The sequence below is a fragment of the Gastrolobium bilobum genome, unplaced genomic scaffold (genome assembly GCF_033153095.1).
Source record: "Gastrolobium bilobum isolate Gb01-03AN ecotype WA unplaced genomic scaffold, APGP_CSIRO_Gbil_v1 utg51566, whole genome shotgun sequence".
Taxonomy (NCBI): domain Eukaryota; kingdom Viridiplantae; phylum Streptophyta; class Magnoliopsida; order Fabales; family Fabaceae; genus Gastrolobium; species Gastrolobium bilobum.
In genome coordinates this window covers 40,895-65,040 of record NW_026895246.1, presented here as the reverse complement: position 1 = coordinate 65,040, position 24,146 = coordinate 40,895, and the positions used below count along the sequence as shown (strand labels likewise).

General features: G+C 33.0%; 3 protein-coding genes across 3 annotated transcripts; all 3 read left to right on the top strand.

Annotated features, from left to right (window-relative positions):
• Window positions 1-2,122: 2,122 nt before the first annotated feature.
• On the top strand, window positions 2,123-5,670 carry LOC133301679 (protein FAR1-RELATED SEQUENCE 9-like). Its single transcript, XM_061501345.1, has 6 exons — window positions 2,123-3,199; window positions 3,301-4,486; window positions 4,589-4,664; window positions 5,274-5,382; window positions 5,487-5,573; window positions 5,641-5,670. The coding sequence occupies exons 1-6, from the start codon at window positions 2,123-2,125 to the stop codon at window positions 5,668-5,670; spliced, it is 2,565 nt and encodes an 854-aa protein (XP_061357329.1).
• A 6,156-nt stretch (window positions 5,671-11,826) lies between these two features.
• On the top strand, window positions 11,827-15,833 carry LOC133301657 (GRF1-interacting factor 3-like). The gene is made up of 6 exons (XM_061501316.1): window positions 11,827-11,975; window positions 12,058-12,140; window positions 12,323-12,422; window positions 14,518-14,594; window positions 14,939-15,023; window positions 15,108-15,833. Exons 3-6 carry the CDS (start codon window positions 12,345-12,347, stop codon window positions 15,525-15,527), a joined length of 660 nt encoding a protein of 219 aa, XP_061357300.1. The 5' UTR covers window positions 11,827-11,975; window positions 12,058-12,140; window positions 12,323-12,344; the 3' UTR covers window positions 15,528-15,833.
• A 3,116-nt stretch (window positions 15,834-18,949) lies between these two features.
• Window positions 18,950-20,199, top strand: LOC133301751 (uncharacterized). The gene has a single exon (XM_061501447.1). It carries the CDS (start codon window positions 19,175-19,177, stop codon window positions 20,123-20,125), a length of 951 nt encoding a protein of 316 aa, XP_061357431.1. The 5' UTR covers window positions 18,950-19,174; the 3' UTR covers window positions 20,126-20,199.
• Window positions 20,200-24,146: the final 3,947 nt, after the last annotated feature.

Genomic DNA, 24,146 nt, shown 5'->3' with positions numbered 1-24,146 from the left:
TTTATATATCATGAGAAATTCCTACAAATGAATTTCAAAAATGATGGACCAACCTTCCTTCCGCTACTGTGTGCAAGTAAAGCTCGGAAAGATCAATCACAAGACGAATTTTATGGAACCAGCTTTCTACATGTCATTCTTGGACTTGATCATATACCAGCAGCAAAGTGGCTATGCCCGCCATCATAAATCTTAAAAGTGAATTCAGTAACATTGAAATTGAATTGACAGCGGTCAATGACATAACAATTTGGCTATGGAAGTCGGCGCAGCCATCAAGGAAATGGAAACTGTAAGGGAGAAAATGTGCACTTGCCATAATAGGAACCTATGGCTCAGGGAACATTAAGTGAGATTTGAATTATTACATATAATTAAATATAATAGATTTAAATATCAAAAAATATCTATTTAAAAAGTAAATCATAAATTTTTTTTTACATGTCAGGTCTATAAGTCGACCTAAATAATAATTTATTTGTTTTAAATTTTAATAATTTTAAACAATACAGTAATGTTATTTTAATTATTGAATATCAAATAAGATGAAACAAGTTAACAAATCTATATGGGAATAGATATATTGACAAAGTAAATAGTTTACAAATGTTTACAAACAATTAATAACCGTTAGATTAATTGTTTCGTCGACGGTTCTGATTTAATTTCTCCATTCCACAAATAGCTTCCATTTCACGTCTAACGTCTACCACACTTTCCTTTCCCGCTCTCTTACCCTCTCCGCTCAAGCCTCCAGTAGATTGTCGTCTGCGTCCACGTCACTCCATCTCGACCATCTGCCATCGCCGTCTCAGCCCTCTGTTTGTGACCCACCATCGTTGCGCTAGCCCTTGTGCTCTTTTACTGCCGAAGGCCGACCTTGCTGTCGGCGTTTCCCACCTGCGCGTGGAATGATATATTGAGTCGACCTTGTTGCCGCCATTACAGGACCTGTGAGTGAGGCAATTTGATTGGAGTTTTCATCTGTTAACGTGGGTGATTCGCCATTTTTTTTCTCCTTTGACTTTTTTTCTTTTTTTGGGGTTTATTCTTTTTAAGTTTCGATTGTTGAAGCTGTTTCAAATTTAATAGGAATACTCCTAACAAGTAGTCTAGCATTTACATGATTTGATAGTCGACCAATTATTTCGTTTGTGTCTTAACAAAATGGATGCCATTAAACCTTAAAACGGTGAAGTCTTGTTTATTTCAATTACTTTTATCAACTTCAAGTTAATCAAACACTAGAGTCTGTACTTCAATAACCATAAGTTTCTCGTTCATTTTTTTCTTCTAAGATATAATTGTTGTTTAATTTTCATAGAACACAACCTGAAATATATCACTATCGTCCTTCACCTTTCGACACAATCTTGATGTTCAAAGAGATCAAACATCTGCTTCAGTGTGGTTGGTTAGTCACTCTGCTATGAACTCTTTCTTCCTTTCTCTCTCTCTCTCTATTAGTTGTCTCAAATGAACCACTTCTTATATTCATTTGGAAAGAACCTCTAGTTTGTGCCTGCTTTTGCTTCTCTACCTGGTATGTTTTACTTACCATTTTGCATCATTTTTTGTGGTTCTGATTATTGCAGATTTACCTTATTTGGTTAAGCTCTATTTAGAAGGAATAAAACTTGGATACTCATTGAAGTTAGGGTGCTATGTTATCGTGGAATTCAATGATTGTGATCATTTTTTTGTACCCCATTGCACATGCTTTTATTCAAATGTATAAATGATGAGTACATCTACTAACTTGAGGCATAGAGATTGAATGCTTGGTTTTTATATATTTGTGTAAAAAAAAATTGAAGACTACAAATAATTATGTCAAGCTATGGAAAAGAAAGTATGATAATACTTCTGTTAAGACCCATTATTTTGTAGTGTTTTTTTTTTTTGTCTTTTTGTAGTTGCTAATGGACTTCTGGACTCTTATTATATTTTTGTATCAATACAAGGTGATTGATCTATAAAATGAAAATACGATAGGAAGCAAGAACTCGCTACATTATCTATTTGGTGCATTGATTCTCTCTTGACTTTAGATTTTTTTATTCATGTTATATTAGTTTCTCCCATATTACTTATGTTATTAAAAATATAAAATGTAGATGATATGACCACTAATCAAGCCACTTCAGCGGATGAGGATCCAATAAGTTATATTGACTGCAGTGAAGATTGCATTCCAAATGACTTATCTAATGAAATGGAATATGGTGAAATCAAAGATTCCAGAAATGATGAAATAGAAGATGATATACCTAATGACTTGTTTGATAATAAGTTTAATGCCATTCTATTATCACCAACAAAGAGTACTACTGTTATAATTGAGGTTGGAATGAAATTTTCCGAACAAAAGGATATATTAGACTTGTATACAACATTTGGGAAGGCAAAAGGTTTTGGAATTCGGAAAAGAACATCCAACGAGAACTACGTGATGCTAACATGTGTTAGAGAGGGCTATCATCAACCGAGAAAGGGAAAAGATGTGCGTGAATTGTGTGCAACCAAACCAAGGCGGACATCATCATCACGTATGGGGTGTGAAGCTTGTCTCAAGGCTTCTAGAGAGAAAAAAACAAAAATGTGGAAAATCACATATTTCATTGACAAGCATAACCATAAGATGGTTACTCCAAAAAGTGTTTCATATTTGAGATCACATAGAAAAATGCCCGATGCTGCAAAATGTTTGATAGAAGAATTCAATAACGCGGGTTTGCCTACTGGAAAGGTGGCCACCATCTTCAAAAGCCATGATTTAGGGTTTGACAGTCGAGATTGTTATAATCATATGAAAAATGTGAGGAGAAGGGTATACGATGTCGGGGATGCACAAGTTGTGCTACTTTATTGTATTAAACAACAATCACTGAATCCTAGTTTTTTTTATTCTATTATGTGTGACGATGATGATCGTATGGTTAGTTTTTTTTGGATTGATGCAAGATCCAGGCACGCCTATGAGCTTTTTGGGGATGTCATCACATTTGACACAACATATAGGACTAATAAGTATTCCATGCCATTTGGACCCTTTGTTGGTGTAAATAATCATTTTCAGTCCCTCTTATTTGGATGTGCTTTATTACACGATGAGACTGAGGATAGTTTTGTATGGCTTTTTGAGGAATGGCTTCGAGCAATGAATGGAAAACATCCAGTTGCCATAATTACTGATCAAGTATGATCAATTTATTGCATTGGTTATTATGTTTTGTATATTATCTCAAATATGACTACTTATTAGTGATTGCATACTTACTCATGTTATTAAATTTACAGGACTTGGCGATTAGCAATGCAGTCTCCAAAGTTTTTCCAAATACGAAACACAGATTTTGTTTGTGGCATATCATGAAAAAGTTTCCAGAAAAGTTATCTCATCTCTACCATGACCACGCATCATTTAAAAGGCATTTGAATGACTGTATTTGGAGCTCCAAGAGCACTCAAGAGTTTGAAGATAGATGGCAAAGATTTCTTATTCAGTATGGTCTTATTGAAAATGAGTGGTTGAATGTACTTTATACAATTAGATCCTCTTGGGTACCAATCTTTAACCATTCCACTTTCTTTGCTGGTATGAACACTACTCAACGTAGCGAAAGTATAAATTCATTTTTTGATGGTTTTGTTACATCTGGCACAACTTTAAAGGAATTTGTGGAGAAATATAATCAAGCAATAGATGCTCGCTACGAGTCATTTAAAAAAGAAGACTTTGAATCTAGGCACAAAGAAAGGATTTTGACATTTAATATGCCATTGGAGGAGCATGCTGCTAAAGTGTATACCCGTGCAATTTTTTTAAAGTTTTGCGATCAACTTTCTCTTAGTTTACGATTTTCTAAGGAGAAACTTGGGGATGATTGTGAGTGGGTTATGTACCGAGTTTTTAATAGGAAAGATGTAGAAGATTATGCAACAGTTGAGATGAAATTGGAAAACAGAGAAGCTAGGTGTTCTTGCCATTATTATGAGTTCATGGGAATCTTATGTCGGCACATGCTTGCTATTTTTTTTATTGAAAATGTTGAACAGATTCCTGAACACTTCATTCTGCAGCGTTGGAGCAAGGAAGGAAATGTGATACCAAGCGGAGAGAAGGACAGATGTACCGCAAATGGAGATAGACTTCTTCGCAGCTTTCATCTACGCTCTAGATATTCCAAACTTGATGACCTTGCATATAAGTCAGATGAAGCATTTAAATTAATTTGTGATGGTATTGATTCTCTCTATAAAGCAGCAGAAAAAGTTCTAGCGTGCGAAGAGAGTAGTGGTCTTGGGGATTCTAATTTACAGTTGTTGGGTTTTCATCATGAAGAGCCTTCTATGATGTACTTGAAGGATCCAAATATTTCACAAACGAAAGGGCGGAAAAGGGACTCACAAAGTACTTCACAGGGACACAGGATTCGTAGCGGGATTGAAGAAGCATCAAAGCATACTAATATTTGTGGCAATTGTAAGAAGCGGGGACATAATAAACGCACATGCAAAGAATATATAGATGCAATACATTCAATGTTGAGCAAACAACATTGAACTGGTGTTTTGTAATATCAAGTACATCTGACAACCATTATTTTTGAGTCTGATTTTGACATGGATATGGTCTCTTTTTGTGTTGCTAAGCTTTGCATGTAAGTGTAGCTTAATAGAGTAAAACAAAAATAAGTTCACTGTTTTGCTGTCAAGAAGTCCAACTATGCTGAGAAAAGAATCATTTCCTGTGGCAGAGGATGATGGATTTACATCAAAAGATGGTGCCAGTTTTTGGATACCCACTACCTTGTGTTGCTAAGTTTTGCATTTCAAGTTGTCAACTTCATGATTTTATTGCAACACCATCAGATAGAATGCCTTGTAAAATCTTATATCTTTTCTTAGTGACTAGTCATCTGAATGACCAATGTTCAGAATTTCTAATTACTGTTTTACTGTGTTGCCATGTTACAGCTTAGAAACATGGACGTTTGATATGTCATTTTCCTAAGTTGTTGTCAATGATCATCTATACTTTTCTCCTCACCAGCCTTAATACAATTGGTATGTTTTGGATAATACCATTTGGAGTTAGTGCTACAAAAAGGTCAGTCTTTCATGCTGAAATGTACTGCTTATATTTTATTAGTATCAAAAAATTAATAACTTAGATAATACATTTTTTCATTTATTGAGGAACCTTATGTTTATCTTCATATGTAAACTTACCTTAGCTAATTCTTTGATTGTGAATACGCGTCATCTAGACGATGTGGTTGGCAGAAGCTTGGTGCATTTGTCAATCTAGGATCTTATTATCTTGTGGGAGTTCCTTTAGCAGTTGTGTTTGCTTTTATCCTCCATATGAATGGGCGGGTAAGATTTAACCATTGTGTTATCAAGTTCCTGTTCTGCCTAATTGTAAATGTGTTCAACTGGGGCTAATGCTTTTGAAATTATCTTGATTCTTCATATTACAGGGGTTAGTTTTGGCAATTGTATTAGCACTTATAGTAAAAGTGGTGTGTTTTCTTGTAGTCATATTACGCACCAATTGGGAGAAAGAAGTAAGTAATCTTAACATCAACTCAATTTTGTTAGCAACTTTAACTCTATTATGTTATTATTGTTTAGGTAACATGTTCACCAATTGGCAAGCCATAAGTGATGTGTTAAGCTAATGTCCTAAAGGGTGAGAGGGCTTTTGGAGCTTGCGTTAATTTTCTACAACAACATATTATCAAGCCACAAGTGATGTGTTAAGCTAATGTCCTAAACTGCCTTCGGGCCACTGGCACTGTAGTAGCTAGTTTCTAACTTGTTGTATATGCAGTGTGTTTAGGTTCAACACAACTGTTTATATTGTGGGTTATATTTTAAGCTTGCAATGACAACTTTGACATGGTTTTGGAATTCTATGTCCCAAAGAGATAAGCTAGGTTCAACACAACTGTTTATATTGTGGGTTATATTAAACAATGAGCTTGATTTTCAAGTGATGGTGAAGTCTTGTAAATTGTTTGAGAAATCAGCTTGAATATAATTGAAACTAAAAAGTTATAGTAGATATTGAATTATCATTAAGGAAGGTGGATGATGTGTCTACTGCTGAAGTTTTCTTGTGTTTAATTTCTGCTGCAGAATCAAGCTTACTTTCATTACCTTCTTTCTAATTTATGACAAAAACCTGAAGAAAAGGAACCTATTCACTCTCATAAATGCAAAACTTAATGACTTTATTCAGTACTGATGTCTGTTACATAAAATTACGAGACATTTCATGAAACTAGTCGTGAGTTAGTCTGCAATTGTATGAAACTAGTATTGATAATTATTTTAATTAATTAGCTTTTTAAGCTTTCTTAAATTTATTTTAAAAATATGTACTAATTTTAAATCTTTTGTAATAAATTAGTTTTTTTGGTCATGTAAGTTAATTAAATAAAATTTTAATAATAATATTTCAGAATTTGATAGATATCAAAATCTTCCCAAAGGAAAAGAATTCCTAAATCCAACAAATCAATAAATTGATAGCTAAAATCATTGTGATTACAAATAACAAAATCCCAGATAACCAAAGTCATTGTGAAGAATCTGACACTACTGCTGCAATAGTAAAATGCCATAGCTGTTTATCAAAAAAAAAAAATTGCCATAGCTGTTTTAGGCATTAAGACAGTCTTCCTTAACATTGCTATGAATGGAACAACTGCATAGATAGCAGCAAAACATGATGGTGAAAACTTCTTAGTATGTTGTCTCCATATTGCTGGTGGACACTTGCATTTCATGCCTGGAGGAGGTTGAATAGCCTTTGCAACAAGTGGAAGGATTTTGCTAACTGCGCGTTATGACTTTGCAATTGGGTCATTCTTTGCAGCCACTCATTGCCTTTTGCCTCATGCTTTGATTAACTATCCTGAATATCAATTAAATTAAATACACATCAGGGAGATTGAAAAAGTAATCCACATCATGATTGAAAGTTGTTCTGTTTTACAATGTTTAAAAATAAATATCTTAGTGATTCTCTCCAACTACACAAAGATTTGTTAATTTCTCTTTCCTTATAATAAATAAAATGATGAAAAATCTAGTAGGCCCAAACATATTATTTATAATTTTAAAACCTTTAGCAGAAAATCTTGTAACGAAAAATGATTTGGTCGTGGCCAGAATAATATACTTAATGTAATATATACCTGTGAAGAATGTTCTTTTTTTGATGATTTAGGCTATCTTTTCTGGTTGTTCCACTTATCAAAAAATGAATCAAAACTGAATCGGCCAAATCCAAAGATGATCCAAATGATGATATACTAATAGTTGCTGCCCTTATAACAATGATTGAATTGGAATTTTGGAAGCTCAGCCTGCACTTTCTTTGAATGGATATTTAAGCATAGAGTTCATTTATGTCTCTAGTAAAGAAGTCCATTCTTCAGCTTTAAATCTAAAAGACCAGCAAAAAGAGGGAAAACGTGTATAAGAAATACTTCATGGGATTATGGGTAAGAGATATAAAATGTGGAGGAGTCAATGAATTCAATTCACAGAATTCTTACAAACAAAATTAAATGAAATCTCAAGACTATAAGGTCTAAGCATTTGAAATTAGACTAAATTATTGAAATTCTTGTAGCAGCCAAATCCAAATATACACACACCAATCCGTGAAGTCCACATTAGGATTCAAAACCTAATACTGAACTCATAAGATATCACAGAGCAACATATATTTTCTATTTTTTAAAGTCCACGTAAAGAGAAAATTACTCTAAACTTGTCAAAACTTGAACCTTGGACCAGTTATCCCAACCTCTTGTCATATAATCAAACAGAAAAGGCTAGCATTAAATATCATTGGTCATTATAGATTTAAGCAAGTTGAGATTTCTCATTTGTCAACTTGCATCAGTTCACAAAATTCGGTGTTCTACAATCTCTTATCATTTGCATCCCTAACAGTCAACTCAAGGGCAAATTCCAATTCATTTTCCAGATTCAGCCCCAATACCACAACCAACTGCAATTTAAAACCTTATGGGAACTAATTATGTCAACTGTGAAATACTTACTAGGTAAAATCCTCGCCCATGAAATGGAAAATCGATATACATTGTTGCGAAGAGAGCACATCAACTTGATGTCTTCCTGTCAAGTGTCAAGGACTATGGTTAAGAGAGTCAATGATAATAGTCAAAGTATAGTGAATTGTAAAGCTGATACCAGATTATCATTACCAAAATGACAATCGGCTATGTAAAATCTAAACTCAAGGGCAAATTCCAAATAATTTTCCAGATTCAGCCCCAATACCACAACCCATTTAAAAATTTACACAAAAAAATGAAAGATAAATATAATAACTTCAACGCATTTCAAAAAATTCCTATTAAATTTGAAACAGCTTCAACAATCGAAACTTAAAAAGAATAAACCCCAAAAAAAGAAAAAAAGTCAAAGGAGAAAAAAATGGCGAATCACCCATGTTAACAGATGAAAACTCCAATCAAATTGCCTCACTCACAGGTCCTGTAATGGCGGCAACAAGGTCGACTCAATATATCATTCCACGCGCAGGTGGGAAACGCCGACAGCAAGGTCGGCCTCCGGCAGTAAAAGAGCACAAGGGCTGGCGCAACGATGGTGGGTCACAAACAGAGGGCTGAGACGGCGATGGCAGATGGTCGGGATGGAGTGACGTGGACGCAGACGACAATCTACTGGAGGCTTGAGCGGAGAGGGTAAGAGAGCGGAAAAGGAAAGTGTGGTAGACGTTAGACGTGAAATGGAAGCTATTTGTGGAATGGAGAAATTAAATCAGAACTGTCGACGAAACAATTAATCTAACGATTATTAATTGTTTGTAAACATTTGTAAACTATTTACTTTGTCAATATATCTATTCCCAATCTATATTAAGAATTTTTTAAAGAAAAATATAGGTCAAATCAGACTTATAATTTAGACTTATACATACTAATCGACCAAGCTAGCTAAAGAATTTTATACAAACCTGAACTATTAAGTCAAAGTCTAACCTGTCCCAATCTATTTACATCCTTAAAAAAACTACATAGCCCGATTTATTCATATAGTATGTAACATCCATAATATGGCCCGCATCATAAATTTAAATGCTCAGCTCAAAGCTTGAATACTTAATTACTACACACTTGCGTACTTATCACTTTCAATTAGGCACACAGAAATTTTTATGAAAGGACAAAATTATAAGTGTAATATACTTTGTAAATTATAATTATCTATGTACTTAAAAGAATATAAATAATGTTCATAATCAAAGACTTTTTAGAATTTTTGAAGGGGCCATATGACCAAAAACAACACAAATAATGCACATAAAGACTTATATAAAATTGAAGGGACAGCCGTCCTTCCTCTCTTGCTCCTCCATTGCTTTACCATTGCACTGTTAAGCCATACATAATGTTAGAGAATTGCTTAAGAAATGATTGATAATTCTTCATTTATCAGTTTAAGTTTTTGGATTTAGACAATTGCTTATTATGGTATGAGAGGCTTTAGAGCCAAGTGAATCAAAGGATTATGAGTGTAATCCTCACTGCTTCCACTTTCTAATAAAATTAATTCAACATAAGATAAAATAAAAAAATTGATATGTGCAATATTTATATTTCAAACTTAAATAATTCTTTAAGGAGGAGGATGTGTTACAAAAATAATATATAAAACTATAGAAGGTGATGAATTGTATCACATAAGAATAATATTCGGTGTATTTGGTCATATAGTTGGAGCATACCTGAAGGGGGAAAAACTTGAGAAAAGAGGAAAACAATGATTGCGGAATTTTTTTTAATTTTAAAATTTGATTATTTTAATAATTTTGTCCCACGGCAAAAGGCAAATTGCTTTAGTAATATGATATTTTAGGTGATTATGCCAGCACAAATGTATTTTTCTTTCCTGAGGATTTGAATTCACATAAAATATGCCTTAAAATTTGAAAGCCATCATAGACATTGGTACAAAACAAGAAGCTTCCACCACCTTCATCTTCTGGACGAAAATTTGAGCAGCCCATTCTTGTATCTTACTTCTTAAACGAAAAGCAACAGTCTGCATTCATTCATACACACTATTAGTGCGGGTGTCTTAGAGTAGAATGATCATATATCAATTCCAATAGGGGCAAGAGAAATTAATATTGTATATTGATTACCTCTACTGAAGTTTTAAGAACTGCATCAAGGCATACAATATGTAAGAAGCAATCCAGGGAGTGTTACAACTATCAATAGATAGAGGAGGAGAAAAATTTTAATGCACCGAAAGCACTCGGTGCTCGCGTTTATTAAAAGGGAAATTTTTTAAGACTATACATACTATATTATAATTTAAAGTTATTTTGTGAATTTTTTTTGCCATGTATAATTCATACAATAATTTGTATTCTTTTGAAAAGTATACATTTTTCATCTTTTAAAAAAATTTAAATTATATGCATCATGGGTCAAGTGAAATTTGATTCATTGTGCAACCTAATTAATTTAAATATTAAATTAATAAAATTAATTTGAATTCTAATTTTGAATTTTAAATTTTAAATTTAAATTTAAATTTAAATATAGTCATGAAATTAGTGTTGATGACAATAGAGAAAATTAAGGAAATCAATTAATTAGATTGATTGACTAAAATTAGGAAAATCAATCAATTGAATTGATTGGATAATAAAAAAAATTACCCAATATAATTCAAAGTGACGAGCATTAATCAAGGGGTTGATTAGCCATCATATTTAGTTTTCCTTATTCTTTATTTAAATGAGACATTTTTCTTATTTTGCTTCGTTCAAAACCCCAGCTGAAAATTATTCTATTCTTTGAAAAGTTTGCTTATTTTAAAAGTGAATGTAAGACCTATTAATCTGAACTTTAAAATTTTATATCTTGCTTATTTTAGAAATAGTTTTTATCAAAGTTAAAGATATTTAGCTTTTAACTTATGGTTTTTATAGAAGTTAAAAATTTTATCTTAAAAAAAACAAATTTTATCTTTTTTTGTGATTTCTACTCTCTTTTTTTAAGCATATAATTAAATAGATTTTGTAGTGAGAAGTGTTTTTCTTTAAAAATAATAATAATAACTTTTGAATAAAAATTGCACATTCAAACGGGCCGAATACCCCTAACGCACAAAAGCCACTATTCCGGTACCAAACAAAACGGGTTTAGCAATGAATACATTGGAATTCAAATTTAAGTGGTAGCCCGAATTTGAAAAAGAAAAAATCAAAATTAAAGTTGGGCTTTGAATAAGGAAGTACTTTCATTCACTTTTGAGGACCCCTCTTCAAAATAATAATAATGCAAAAATGTTTGTTCTAGATATTTTATTTTAAATAAGAGAAAGATTTATTTAATATTTTTTATTTAAATTTTAAATTTTAAAAAAAAATCAACAATTTTTTCTCCCTAATTTTCTTTGCTTCTCTTTCTCTTATTTAAAATAACATAATTTTATGAAGAAAAAAATACTTGTTTTTTTTAAAGGATATAATTTTGTGTCATTTTAGATTTTAATCGTTGATTTTTGTCAATTAACGATTAGATTTTATTGTGAATTATTTATTAATTAATAAATATGACCCAATAAATCTTATCATTGATTGATAAAAATTAATAATTAAAATCTAAAATGACACAAAATTATATTTTAGAAAAATATTCTTTCCTAATTTTATATCCTGATAATAATAATAATAATAATAATAACTTGTATTTATCCCATTCATGCGGTGCAACAGTACAATGATCCGAACGGGAAACAGAGTCAAAACACAGACAAAGAAAAATACAAGGACATATAAATAGCGAATAAAAGAGCATTGTCGTTTGGGAGTTTGGAGGAACAAAACCGAACCACGAGCACCACCAAATCTAGCAACTAGCAACTAGCAAGTTTTGTTTGGTTGGGTAAAATTTTTTTATTCAACACTGCTAAAGTACCTTAATTTATTCCTTGTTTTAATGTTGTTGCTTTGTCTTCAAACCCCAGAATCTTCTTCTACGCGACATCCCAAAGGATCTTCACAAGTGTTTCCAACACTCACCTCTCACCTACTTAGAAACCAAACCCAGGTTCTCTTTCTCTCAAAGTTCTTATCTTTTCCCTTTTTTTATTTTTTTTTATTTTTTATCTTTTACCTGAAGGGGTTGTATAACAAGTTTCCATTTGGGGTTTGGGGTTTGTTTACTGTTGAATGCGGTAATTTCGGTGAAATTAGGGTTTTTTTTATTTTTCTTTTCTTGGTTAATTTCAGTGAAAATAACCAGGCGTAGAAGATGCAGCAGAACCCTCCAATGATTCCTATGATGCCTTCATTCCCTCCTACAAACATAACCACCGAGCAGATTCAAAAAGTATGCTTTTTACTGTTTTAACCCGTCCGTTTCCCTCATTACTTACAGACTTTACTTTAAGGTTTTCATGGTTTCTTCTGTTTTTTTTTTTTTTTTTTGTGGGTATTGAGGTGAGAATGAATTAGATTTATGATAATCTGTCATAAATTTAATCATGTAGTGTGGAAATAGTGTTCCTATTTCCAGCCTTTTATGTGATTTTTATTTCTTGCTTACATTTATGAATCATGATGAGAGCCAAGTTCTAACACCTGGGTCCGTGATGAGACTTGATTCTTTCTAGTCGTGAGTGAAGAGATATCTGTTTTGGATCATTTAAACTACTAAGCTCACAAATAGTAAATATAAAGATGAAGGAATGAGTCTTTCAAAATGATCTGAGCATGGGAGTGGTTTGTGGTAAGAGTGATATCTGTCTCAATTAATTCGTTGCTCACCAAGAAGGCACGAAAGGTGCATCTAACTGACTTTGCAATTTTAATCCAATGTTAGGATATCATCTAGAACTAGAAGTAGATAATATTTGCTATCATTGAGAATCAAGTTATTTTATCTGGAAACTATATTTCCACTCTAAACAATTCTATACACTGATTACTTCTAATTATGATTTAGGTTTTCTTGACATCAACTGGAGCATGTTGTTGATAGTTTGTTACTGGGCCAAAAGGCATATCTGAATAAATTTATATCACAAATTGAGAACCTCGTCTTGTACCTATTTAGCTGACTGCATCTTAGCCTGCATAGGTGTTAAAAAATGGCAAATTTAGACAAATATTTGGATGGGCTGATTGTGTGATGAGCCTGCTATCTTGAGAACCTCTTATAAATTAGAGACTTATGCAATTTCTCTATTTAATGTGAATCATCTACCAAAGTCACCTGAGAGACAAACCCTTGAAAACTGCTCTATTTTGTGATGCTATGTGGTGCATCCATGCTCGTTTAGTTTTCAGTGAGCAAAGGGGATGATGGTAGAACTGATATCTTGCCAGTGATGCTTGGATCACCTCTCTGATTTGCAGCATAGGCTTGTCATTTTTTCTGTCTTTCTTTGGAGAGGTCAATTATTTATTAGGAAGTAATGGAGTTTTATTTGCAGCATAGGCTCATTATTTTACCCTCTTACCCTGTAAAGGATAATTACCTATTAGGAAAAGAGGAGGCTGTTGGTTGGACTATAGTCGTCTCGACTCTACTGCATAATTATCTTAGACAAGGCATAGTTATAAATCTCAAATAGTACCACATAGCAGCTGACCCCAAAACCGCTATAGTAGGATATTGGGTAGCGGTATAGTCATATAGATGCTACAGTGAAGTTTACATATATGCTATATTAAGTTATACTACACATATATAATGCTCAAAAATAAAAAAAATTACTCAAATTATAGGCACTCATAATTAATAATCATAAGTCAATAAAGGAAAAATTCAAGAAACATAAAGGAAGAAACTCAATATTGTCACATTCGTAACAGAGGAACAAAGGCAGCGGCCAGAACAGAGGAAAAAGTGCAAATTGAGGTGGGCTAGGTTTGGAGCACAGGCTGGAATTGCGCCGGCGGTGAGTGGTGGGCTTGCTGGAACAGAAGAGAGAGGGGGAGAGAACAGTGAGTTACCTGACGAGAGAGATAGCTCGATAGGATTTTGTGAAAGATAGTTGTAATATTAACATACATTAGATTGAAGGGGGTGGAAACTTTGATTTTGCCCCTTAAGTTGCTTCTAGGACTAAGCAACATAGAATCTAACACCACTGGCATCCTCAATGATACTGGATTCTTGGAATACTGAGAAGCCTGAGGACAGCAACACCAAAACTAATGGTATTGATGTTCGTTCGTTGAACATTTTCTATAACCATTAAGAAATGTATTGTCATGAATTGTTATTTAGCCTTTATGTATTAGGAAATTTCCAGGAAAGAACTTTAAAGTCACCTAAGGTCTCTTTTCTCATCACCTATATATCTACCTTGCATGATGATTATTATTTCACTAATTAAAATGATATGATAAGTTAAACCCAAATTGGCAGCAAGAAACTCTTTTTTAATTTGAATGCCCTCTCATGGTACATGATGCAGTATCTTGATGAGAACAAGAAGCTGATTATGGCAATATTGGACAATCAAAATCTTGGAAAACTTGCTGAATGTGCCCAGTAAGTGACCTCTAAATTGTATCTGCATGTATTTGTCAGTGCTGAAGGTTGGTCTGACTTGAATTATTAATTGATTCTCTATCTTCTGATCCGTAACATTTTCAAACGTGTATAACAGGTGAGGCGTTTAGCACTCTCAATTACCCATTCACTCTCCTCACTAACTTCATTTAATTGGAAATTTCCTAAGATATAATTTATTATGGTATTTGTTTCGTATAATTGAATCTAATAATGATGTAGCTTGGTCCTTATCTATTTGCAAGCATTTATTTTCCAAGTTTTTTGCATGTACTTGGCTTAGTTTTTATGTAATGGTTGTGTGATGATTTTTTATTTCTTAGGTACCAAGCTCAGCTTCAAAAGAATTTGATGTATTTAGCTGCAATTGCTGATGCCCAGCCACAAACACCAGCCATGCCTCCACAGGTAAAAATAGAACATAGCTGGTCCCTTGTAAGTCATATCTGTTGCACCATAACCTTCATATTGCCTTGTATTGAACACTTGCAGATGGCCCCGCACCCTGCGATGCAACAAGGATTCTATATGCAACATCCTCAGGCAGCAGCAATGGCTCAGCAACCAGGAATTTTCCCCCAAAAAATGCCATTGCAATTTGGTAATCTACATCAAATGCAGGATCAACAGCAGCAGCTACACCAGCAGGCCATCCAAGGGCAAATGGGACTGAGACCCGGAGGGATAAATAATGGCATGCATTCAATGCACAGCGAGGTTGCTCTTGGAGGTGGCAGCAGTGGCGGTCCACCTTCGGCTACTACCGGTCCAACTGATGTACGCGGTGGAAGCAAGCAAGATGCTTCTGAGGCTGGGACAGCTGGTGGAGATGGCCACGGTGGTTCATCCGCTCCACATAACAGTGGAGATGGTGAATCATCTTATCTGAAGGGGTCAGAAGAGGCAAAGTGACATATTTTCTTCTACGTTTCATAAGATGTATGTGACTGTTGATAGTAGGTTTTTCTTAAAAGGTAGGGCTAATGTATTCTGATGACCTTTAATATATCGACCAAAGGACAAAAGAGCTTCTCTTGTTTAACAGATTAGGTAGATGCTGTTTTATTAGGGTTTTGGCATGCAGTGAGTTTGTGTCAACAGAAACTCCAGGTGCCACATCATGATGAACTAGTATGAGGAAGAGGTGAAAGCATGTGTTCTACACTACCATGTCCTTCAAATTTTTTATTACATAAATTGCTTGCGGGTTTTTCACAATTTTGCTTTGTAGATTGTTGTGTTCATATAAGCGGAAAATGTTTGCCTTTGGAGGGAATTCCATTAGATTCGGGGCATAAGAGTTTGAAACAGGAATTGCAGTGGATGAATTCACGGTCTGAATTTAGTTCAGGATATATTCTTCTTTAGACCTAGAACTTGCAATGCAGGAATAATCCGAAGCCAAATAGTACTTTGAGCTGTTGCTAAAGGATTTGTTCTTTTTATACAGATATATTCTGAGCTTGGTGTTTGCTTTCCTTTTTGGTTGGTTTTGGGTGTGATTTCTTGTGATCAATTAGTTGATGACATCTAACCTTGAGTTGGATTTTATTAGTATATTTAATGAAGTAGAGCAATGTTTACTCATATGAAACTTTTGGATGTCTTCATGTGATTTGATATAGTCAGGTGACAGCCACAATTGAATTATATTAGATTGAGTTGGAGATTTGATCATGTGATCTGGTAGAATGTAGAAAGTACTCAAAGTAGAGAGAGAGAGAGAGAGAGAGAGTGGTTCATCACTCTCAAAAGAGGAACATAGATAAAATATCATAACTGGGAAGAACTTCTCAAATGTGTGATGACCGCAAAAAGGGCTTGTGAAAAGGGGTGGGATACGGTTTTCACACTCCAACGTTCTTGGGTACGAGGTGCTGACCAAGATTAATATTATGGTTCTGATTAATGCAACTTTACAATTAAGCCAAATGGAACCCCATTTATGTGATAAGTAAAATTATTCTATTTATTGTCCCTGCTTTATATAGTGTAAAACAGTTAAATGTTTTTAGTAAGATGCTGCTTGAGGCAAAAGTGCAACAGGAAAGATCCTTATATATAACTTTTTGGTTAGCTATAGAAGTAAGGTCCGTTTATTTTTTTGGGATTAATGCTTTTGTAGGAGATAATATTTATTTTTTACACACATAAAATGTGTGGATTCATGTGAGGCCATGTTAAGAGAAAAGAGAAAAAGAAAATATAAACTTTACATATTTTTATGTGTGTGTAAGAGATAAAATTATTTTTTATAAAGAAACATTAACCCTTTTTTTAAAAATGCTTTTTATGAAGAAAAAATAAATTAAGTTACTCATTTCAACTTATTCAAAATCTAAATTTTTTCAATTCTTTACTCTTTTCCCATCTGTCCTTACTTTGTCTTTTGAATTCAAAAATGTTAGGGCTATTCAAAATAATACTCCTGATTTGAAAAATTAAACTGGGAAAGAGAACTTGTTCTAGAACACTTAAATGGTCTCAACTCCTCCCTACTATAAGATGTGTACTAAGTATTTCAATTTCATCACTCTCACTCAAACCTCTAGCCACTATACACAGTGGCGAACTTAGAATCTTTTGTAATAGGGGATAAAAATAAAATTTTAAAATTATAAATGTTGTAAAGAATAGTAGGAGATATTAACTATTATTAACATTTTTGAGGGATTAGCAAACTATTAATATTAATAGCCGATTACTATTAAAAATATTAGTTTATATATAAAATAAAATAAAAAATTAAAATTTAGGGAGGAGCAACGGCCCGTGCTCGCTCCTCTCTGAGTCCACTCTTAACTATACATAATCATCCACTAAGTAGACTATTACACCGTCAATCACCTACAAAACCATTCATTATGTGCACCTCCTTCCTAACCGCTATTGCACTTCATTTATATAATGATAGATACAATGGGGTTTGTTTTTCCTCCCTGCTTACACTCATTCATCACACTTCAATTCTTGGGTGCTTGTGGATTAGAAGATATATAAAAGTTATTATTGTAGTCTCACCTATCAGCTTAAATTTTTGATTAAATTAGTTCTTTATATGGTATTAAAGTATGGGTGTCATGAATTCAATTATCATTGCCCTCATTTAGTTAATAATTAATTAAAGTCTTGTGGAGTTTCTTAGCACAAGAAGATGAGTATGTACATTGTTTACCCTTCAAATCTAATAAACTATTGTGTGAGAGAACATATTAAAGAAATATAAAAATCATTAAAATAGTTTCATCTAATAGTTTACATCACATTCCTACAGAACGCAGAGCTTATATAAAATTCCAAATCGTTATTTCGTACTCGATTTTCATTGCCATTTGACCTGACTTATATTTATTGTATATTATTGTTTTCTATCACTTTCATTAGGTATTGAAGGGGTTGTTCCTCATATTTTACGCTCTTGCTTCCTTCATCGGTTTCATTATTATTATTATTTTTTTTTATAACAATCGGTTTCATTATTTTATTTAGTAAATAAATGAATTGCGTAAGAAACAAAATAAAGACTTCAGCAGTAACGTTATACAAATTAAATTGAGTAAATTACATCCACCAAATTTTTTTTTTTGAGTAAATTACGTTATTTTCCTTAAAGTTTGTTATAATTACATGCAGTTCTCTCTTTGAGTATGGTATAAGTTTCTAATCCGTAAAATCTAACTAAATCTTTTAAGAGCTCTAAGGCAAAAAGTAATGAAAAGTAAAAAGAAAATAAGTTAAAATAGGGAAAAAGAATACATATTTCTATATGTAAAGCGAATGTAACTGTAAGATTGTAGTTTGTAGCCACACTCTCCGACTCCTTTTTTTCTTAAAAATTAAACGTATCAACTTTAGTGAACTTCTAAAACAAGGCACGAAGATTCTGCATCTGGGTTTACATTCAACACCCCCCCAGCCCTTTCAAACTAATTGTTATGTGGTCTTTCTTTTATCTTAAAAATACATCTTTTTAAATATTGTACCTTGAAAGAAATCCAATAATACATTAAGAAAGCATATATTTTCAAAATTACTAGAGAATAATGATATTTTTATAAATAAAAAAATTATTTGAATTAAAAAAAATCATAATTCATCATAGCCAGTTACATAATTAAATTCCCGTGTTCCATTCATTAATTAAGCCATTAGAAATGGATTAATGATAAAAAAAATTTTTGAATAATTTGTTTGAAGTTATAAGTTGAAACATGTATAGAAAACTATTTTTTTCTTTGATAATGTATTTCGGTATTTCCCAAGAAATATCCAAGGAAATAGTAATATGAAAGGTCAAAACCATGTAATTACGAAACCAAATTCCAAAAACGAAATACTCTTGACTTTGAAGAACTATCCTTCCTCTTCATCGTTTCTGTGGCCAGTAGTTGTCTTGTCGGTAGTTCTGTACAAACCGAACAAAAGAAGACACAGAAAAAAGAAAGAAATAGTCGAGAATTCCTATGTTGTTCGTAACCACCAACGGTCTTTGTTCCACTCTGTTGAATTAGTACAACAACAACAACAACAACCTGTAGTTCCCATAAACTCTCACAAACATGAAAACAGAGCAACACCACAACAACAAGAGACTTTCATCCTTATTAACACCTAAAATCCTTAAAACTGTCAAATCCACGGCGTATGTTATCCTCCTTTTGCTAACTTACACCTTAGGTTACTTGTCCCACCCTTCTTCCACCTCGTTATCGCAATTACCACCACCGTCGCCGCCGCCGCCACCACCTGCGTCTTCTACCATTCTCCGCCTCTCCATTAACACGACGGAGCTCGACCCATTCCGAGTCACGACTCGCTGTGCCGATCCAATCCCCCCGGAAACCGTTCGCCGGACGCTCATCGACCGCCTCTTCGACGGAACGTCACCGTTTCACGGTTTCCCGCCGGAGCACGCTGCGGGGAAGCTCCGGCGAACCACTAGGGTCAAAGGGTGGGGGTCAAAAGGTGCCGTTTTCGAGAATCTCATTCGTAGCGTGAGGCCCCGAACCATAGTGGAGGTGGGCACGTTCCTCGGTGCCTCGGCGCTTCACATGGCCGAGTTGACTCGCCGGTTCGGCCTGAAAACTCAGATACTCTGCATCGACGACTTTCGCGGTTGGACCGGGTTCAGGGACCGGTTCAAGAATATACCAGTAATAAACGGCGACGTTTTACTTTATTACCAATTCCTTCAGAACGTGGTGACGTTCAACGGAACCGAATCGGTTTTGCCCATACCATATTCGAGCGGATCGGCCTTAATGAAACTGTGTGAGTGGGGTGTGTTGGCTGAGCTTGTAGAGATAGATGCGGGTCATGACTTTTTCTCGGCCTGGTCCGATATAAACCGGGGCTATCAGATACTCCGACCCGGTGGGGTCATTTTCGGGCATGACTATTTCACTGCCGCGGACAATAGAGGGGTTAGAAGAGCGGTTGATTTATTTGCACGAATTCACAGTCTCAAGGTAAAAATTGATGGCCAACATTGGGTTATTCACACCTCTTAAAATTTTAATTTCTTTTTTTTTGTGGTAAATAAATTTTTTTTGTTTTAATACCCACATGTGGAGGTTGAATGTTGGAAAGTTACACTTATTATCAAGAAAAGAATTAAATATTCAATAAGTTGATATGATTTTTGGGGTTGCATAATTGAAGGTTCAGTTGTGATATTTCATTTTCTTCCTTTATTATTATTTGTACTTTATCCGTCAAATATGAAGTATCTTTTTCTTTGATTTGCCCCGAACTTATTTGTGGGGAATCGTTATTGTAGTTAAAAAAAAGGGAAACTAAAAAAATTTATAGCATTTACAACTAATTTAAACATCGTTAATTTTCGTTAATCTAACAGTTATAATTTATTAAAAATTATTAGGTCATTTTTATTAATTAATTATTAATTCTCATAAATTATAACTTTTAGATTGACGAAAATCAACGGTGATTAGGTTGGTTGTAAAAGTTATAAATTTTTTTTATGGCAAATATATCCTTTCCCAAAACCAAATATGGAGTTTGTTTTAAGAGAAGCGTTATTCTAATATTCTTACAACTTAAAAATTTTATAACCTTTTATCACTTGTTTTTTTATTATTATTAATTTATGTTAATCTGACCGTTATAATTTAGTTAAAATTAATAATTAATTAATAAATGTGATCCAATAAATTATAACTATCATATTGGAGAAAATCAACACTAAAAAAATATCTTATAAAAAATTGTAAAATTTGTAGGTGATAACTGATAAGAATAGCGCTCCTCTTGTTTTAATTCGTTCCAAGATAAACATTTTTCTTCCATCCGATGCAATCGAATATTCGTTTTATTTTGGCCAAGATATTAGTTTAATAACCCTGAGATGGGCTGTGGGTTATGGACTCACAACAATGTAAAGTTACGGCTTCAACAAATAATGAATCTGAGAACAGACCCAACAAAGATTGGGTTTAGTCAAGCCTGACCCAATATGACTTAATTACCTAAACTAAACCAAACTTATTCAATTAGTTCAAAATGGATTTTGAGTTCATTAAATCAACTAAACCCAAAGAACACACTTATGGTGCAGCATAAATTGGGTATATGTCGATACTATTATTAAGTTAAAGAATTATTAGATCATATTATGAAGTGAATCAAATAGATTCTGAAAAGCTCAAAGTATTGAAGCATGGATATTTTTACAAAAATTTTTACACATTTAACTTTCGATCAATCGCATCATTTTACTATCTAAGATTTATATTCTACAAAAACATGTTAAGAAACTAAAAAAAAAAGGATGTTTTTGAGGATCAAATATAAGTTGATAAAGGGACTTGTTATTGTAAAAAAAAGGCCAGTGCTATAAGTTTATCGAGAATAATTGCACTAATTTTTCATGAGGCTAGCGCTAATTATATTTAAAAAAAAAAACGGAAAATTATATCTACCTCTCTTACTTTGTTATTTTTTAAGTAAACTTTGTGTAAGATTTATACATGAAGTAGGAAAATCTGTGTAATTTCTTTAAAAAAATAAAAGAATGATGTTCAAGTATAAGAACAGTCGTAAAATAAGCGACGCATGCCTATTTTTATTTTTGTTTTTAAAAGGTGATAGAATATTAATGATTGCTTAGGAAATGTTAGTGTAATTATTAGTTGGGAAAAATATTTCTACATTAACCGGAGATAAAGTTATCCTCAGTGGGCTGGAAACGATGTTGTTTTGGGGTTATAAGATTAAAAAATTATAATGATATAGATTAATATAACCCTGCAATATATTAGAATTACAAAAACACCTCAATTTCTGTTTAAAACGACGTCGTTTTGGGCTCATCGAAGATAACTTATCTCCATTGACTGGAGAAATCTCTTACCCTTACTCATTGGAAAAAGTATTTTTCCAGTTACTGGAGATAAAGTTATCTCTAGTGAGCTCGAAACGATGTCGTTTCGAAGTTATAAAATTAAAAAATTATAATGATAAAGACTAATATAACCCTGCAATATATTAGAATTACAAAAATACATCAAGTCATGTCCCAAAACGATATCATTTTAGACTCATGGAAGATAACTTATCTCAAGAAATCTTTTTACCCTTACTCGTTATTTCCATTCAGAATTTATTTTTCGTGCTCAAGTACAAATAATGGACCTAAGTATTCAAGACTTCCATATTCAAAATGTCTAAGCCCATATATAAAATGGGAAAAGTGTTTGTCATTTTAAATGACAGAAAGTTATGTCATTTTAAAAGATATACAGACACATAAAATTTGAATTTTAAATTAAAAAAACCACCTACTTTCTCTCTCCCATGATTTCTGTTTTTCTGTGTTTATCTCTCTTCTAAAATGACATAACTTATGTCATTTAAAATGACAAATACCAAACCCATATAAAATATGGTTCGAAGACTCTGGCCCCCATAACCGGGCCTTATCTTCTATTTTAGGCAGGAAAATTTTTATTTATTGAACTAGTAGCCAGATGACTTAAGAAAAAGCTTGTTCAATAAAATTAAGATTATTATGAAAATTATAGAAAAAATTTAGCTGAATAGATAGGAATGTTATCAAACTAAAAAGTTTGGCAATCATAATTTCCCATAATAAAAAGGTTGGCACTTTTTAGATAAATGAAGAAATGTGTCCCTTCTAGAAAAAAAGAAAAGAAATGTACCCACCCTAAGAAGACAAAATGGGGTCATCTTATGAATTATTAATTGTTGACTCTATTCCCCATTACGAGAATATAACACGTCTTATTTACATGTGGGCTTACTAATACTTTGAATATCGGGTAAGTTTGACCTAACGATAACTTTGTTTTCAATTAATCACATGCACATAATATGTCAACCGTTCCTAAAAGAATATATACATTTAGAACAAAATTGTTATAAACTGTTTGAATTAAATTGATTATCGGTGGTGATATTCTTATTAGTATTATATGAAAGAAAAGTCACATAATTGGCGTAAATTAAATTCTACTTGCAGGCGTTATTTATAGTGTCAGATCTGGATGAGATTTATGTAGTGTGATATACCTAATTGAAAGTACAAAACCTTTTTATGTGGCCAATACATCAATTATATAGTATTGGGCTAAAGTTAATTTTCGAACATAATTAACTATTCTTATTTTATTTTATTTTTGGTGAGGATTAACTGTTCTTATTTTGTCAATGCCAGTGGCGTTCATGATGAGATGAAACTTTGCTTCAATATATTGAGAACTCAGTTTCACCAGATATGTATTTGCCAGTTAATATTTTCAGGAGTTAAATTTATTTTTTATATATAGATAAAAAAATATGTAAAGTTCATATATGTGTAATAGATAAATTTCTCTCCTATAAAATATGAACTTATATACCAATTGTGTGGGCAACGTTTTAACTACTTCAGAGTTAAAAAATGGCCGCTATAGCCATCTCAGAAAAAATAATTGCATGGTCTCCCTCTCTCTCCTCCTTCTTCCTCTTTCTCTTCTTTCCTGTCTCCTCTTCTCTCTCTCAGGGTGCATTGGTCCCGATCCACTACATATATGCTCCGTAGGTATTGCATTGAATGAGAAGAAGTTTGACATGCAACTTTCAATTAATTGAAAAATAAGACTTTTTCACATGACAAATGTGTTTTTTTAAAGATTTCAGTGATTTAGTTCTTTGGTCAAATATACTATTGGATGAGTGAATATGCACCTGATCATAACGTGATTATATTGAATGGACTTAAAGGCGCAGCTGGATCTAACACATCTATAATGAGACGCGCACTTATTCTGACATGTCTTGACTGAACTAATATGAAATGCGTATATGTTGGATGCATGACTATACACATAGACATCTGATATACATCTTTCTACGTTAGTTCAATAATACGTTCAAACAAAAATTCAAAGTGGAATATTTCGAAAAATGTATTTATCAGATTAAAAAGCAAAAAAAAGAAGCTAATTATTTTTTAAAAAAAAATTATCATTACCATGTGTTATGAATAATTGTACGGTATTTGTTAACCAT

Coding starts and splice junctions, on each gene's coding strand:
- LOC133301751 (XM_061501447.1), top strand. CDS start 19,175: ATGAAAACAGAGCAACACCACAACAACAAGAGACTTTCATCCTTATTA.
- LOC133301679 (XM_061501345.1), top strand. CDS start 2,123: ATGACCACTAATCAAGCCACTTCAGCGGATGAGGATCCAATAAGTTAT. Junction 4,665..5,273: donor TGTGTTGCTAAGCTTTGCAT/GTAAGTGTAGCT, acceptor CGCGTCATCTAG/ACGATGTGGTTGGCAGAAGC. Junction 5,574..5,640: donor GCACCAATTGGGAGAAAGAA/GTAAGTAATCTT, acceptor ATTATTGTTTAG/GTAACATGTTCACCAATTGG.
- LOC133301657 (XM_061501316.1), top strand. CDS start 12,345: ATGCAGCAGAACCCTCCAATGATTCCTATGATGCCTTCATTCCCTCCT. Junction 12,423..14,517: donor CCACCGAGCAGATTCAAAAA/GTATGCTTTTTA, acceptor TACATGATGCAG/TATCTTGATGAGAACAAGAA. Junction 14,595..14,938: donor AAACTTGCTGAATGTGCCCA/GTAAGTGACCTC, acceptor TTTATTTCTTAG/GTACCAAGCTCAGCTTCAAA.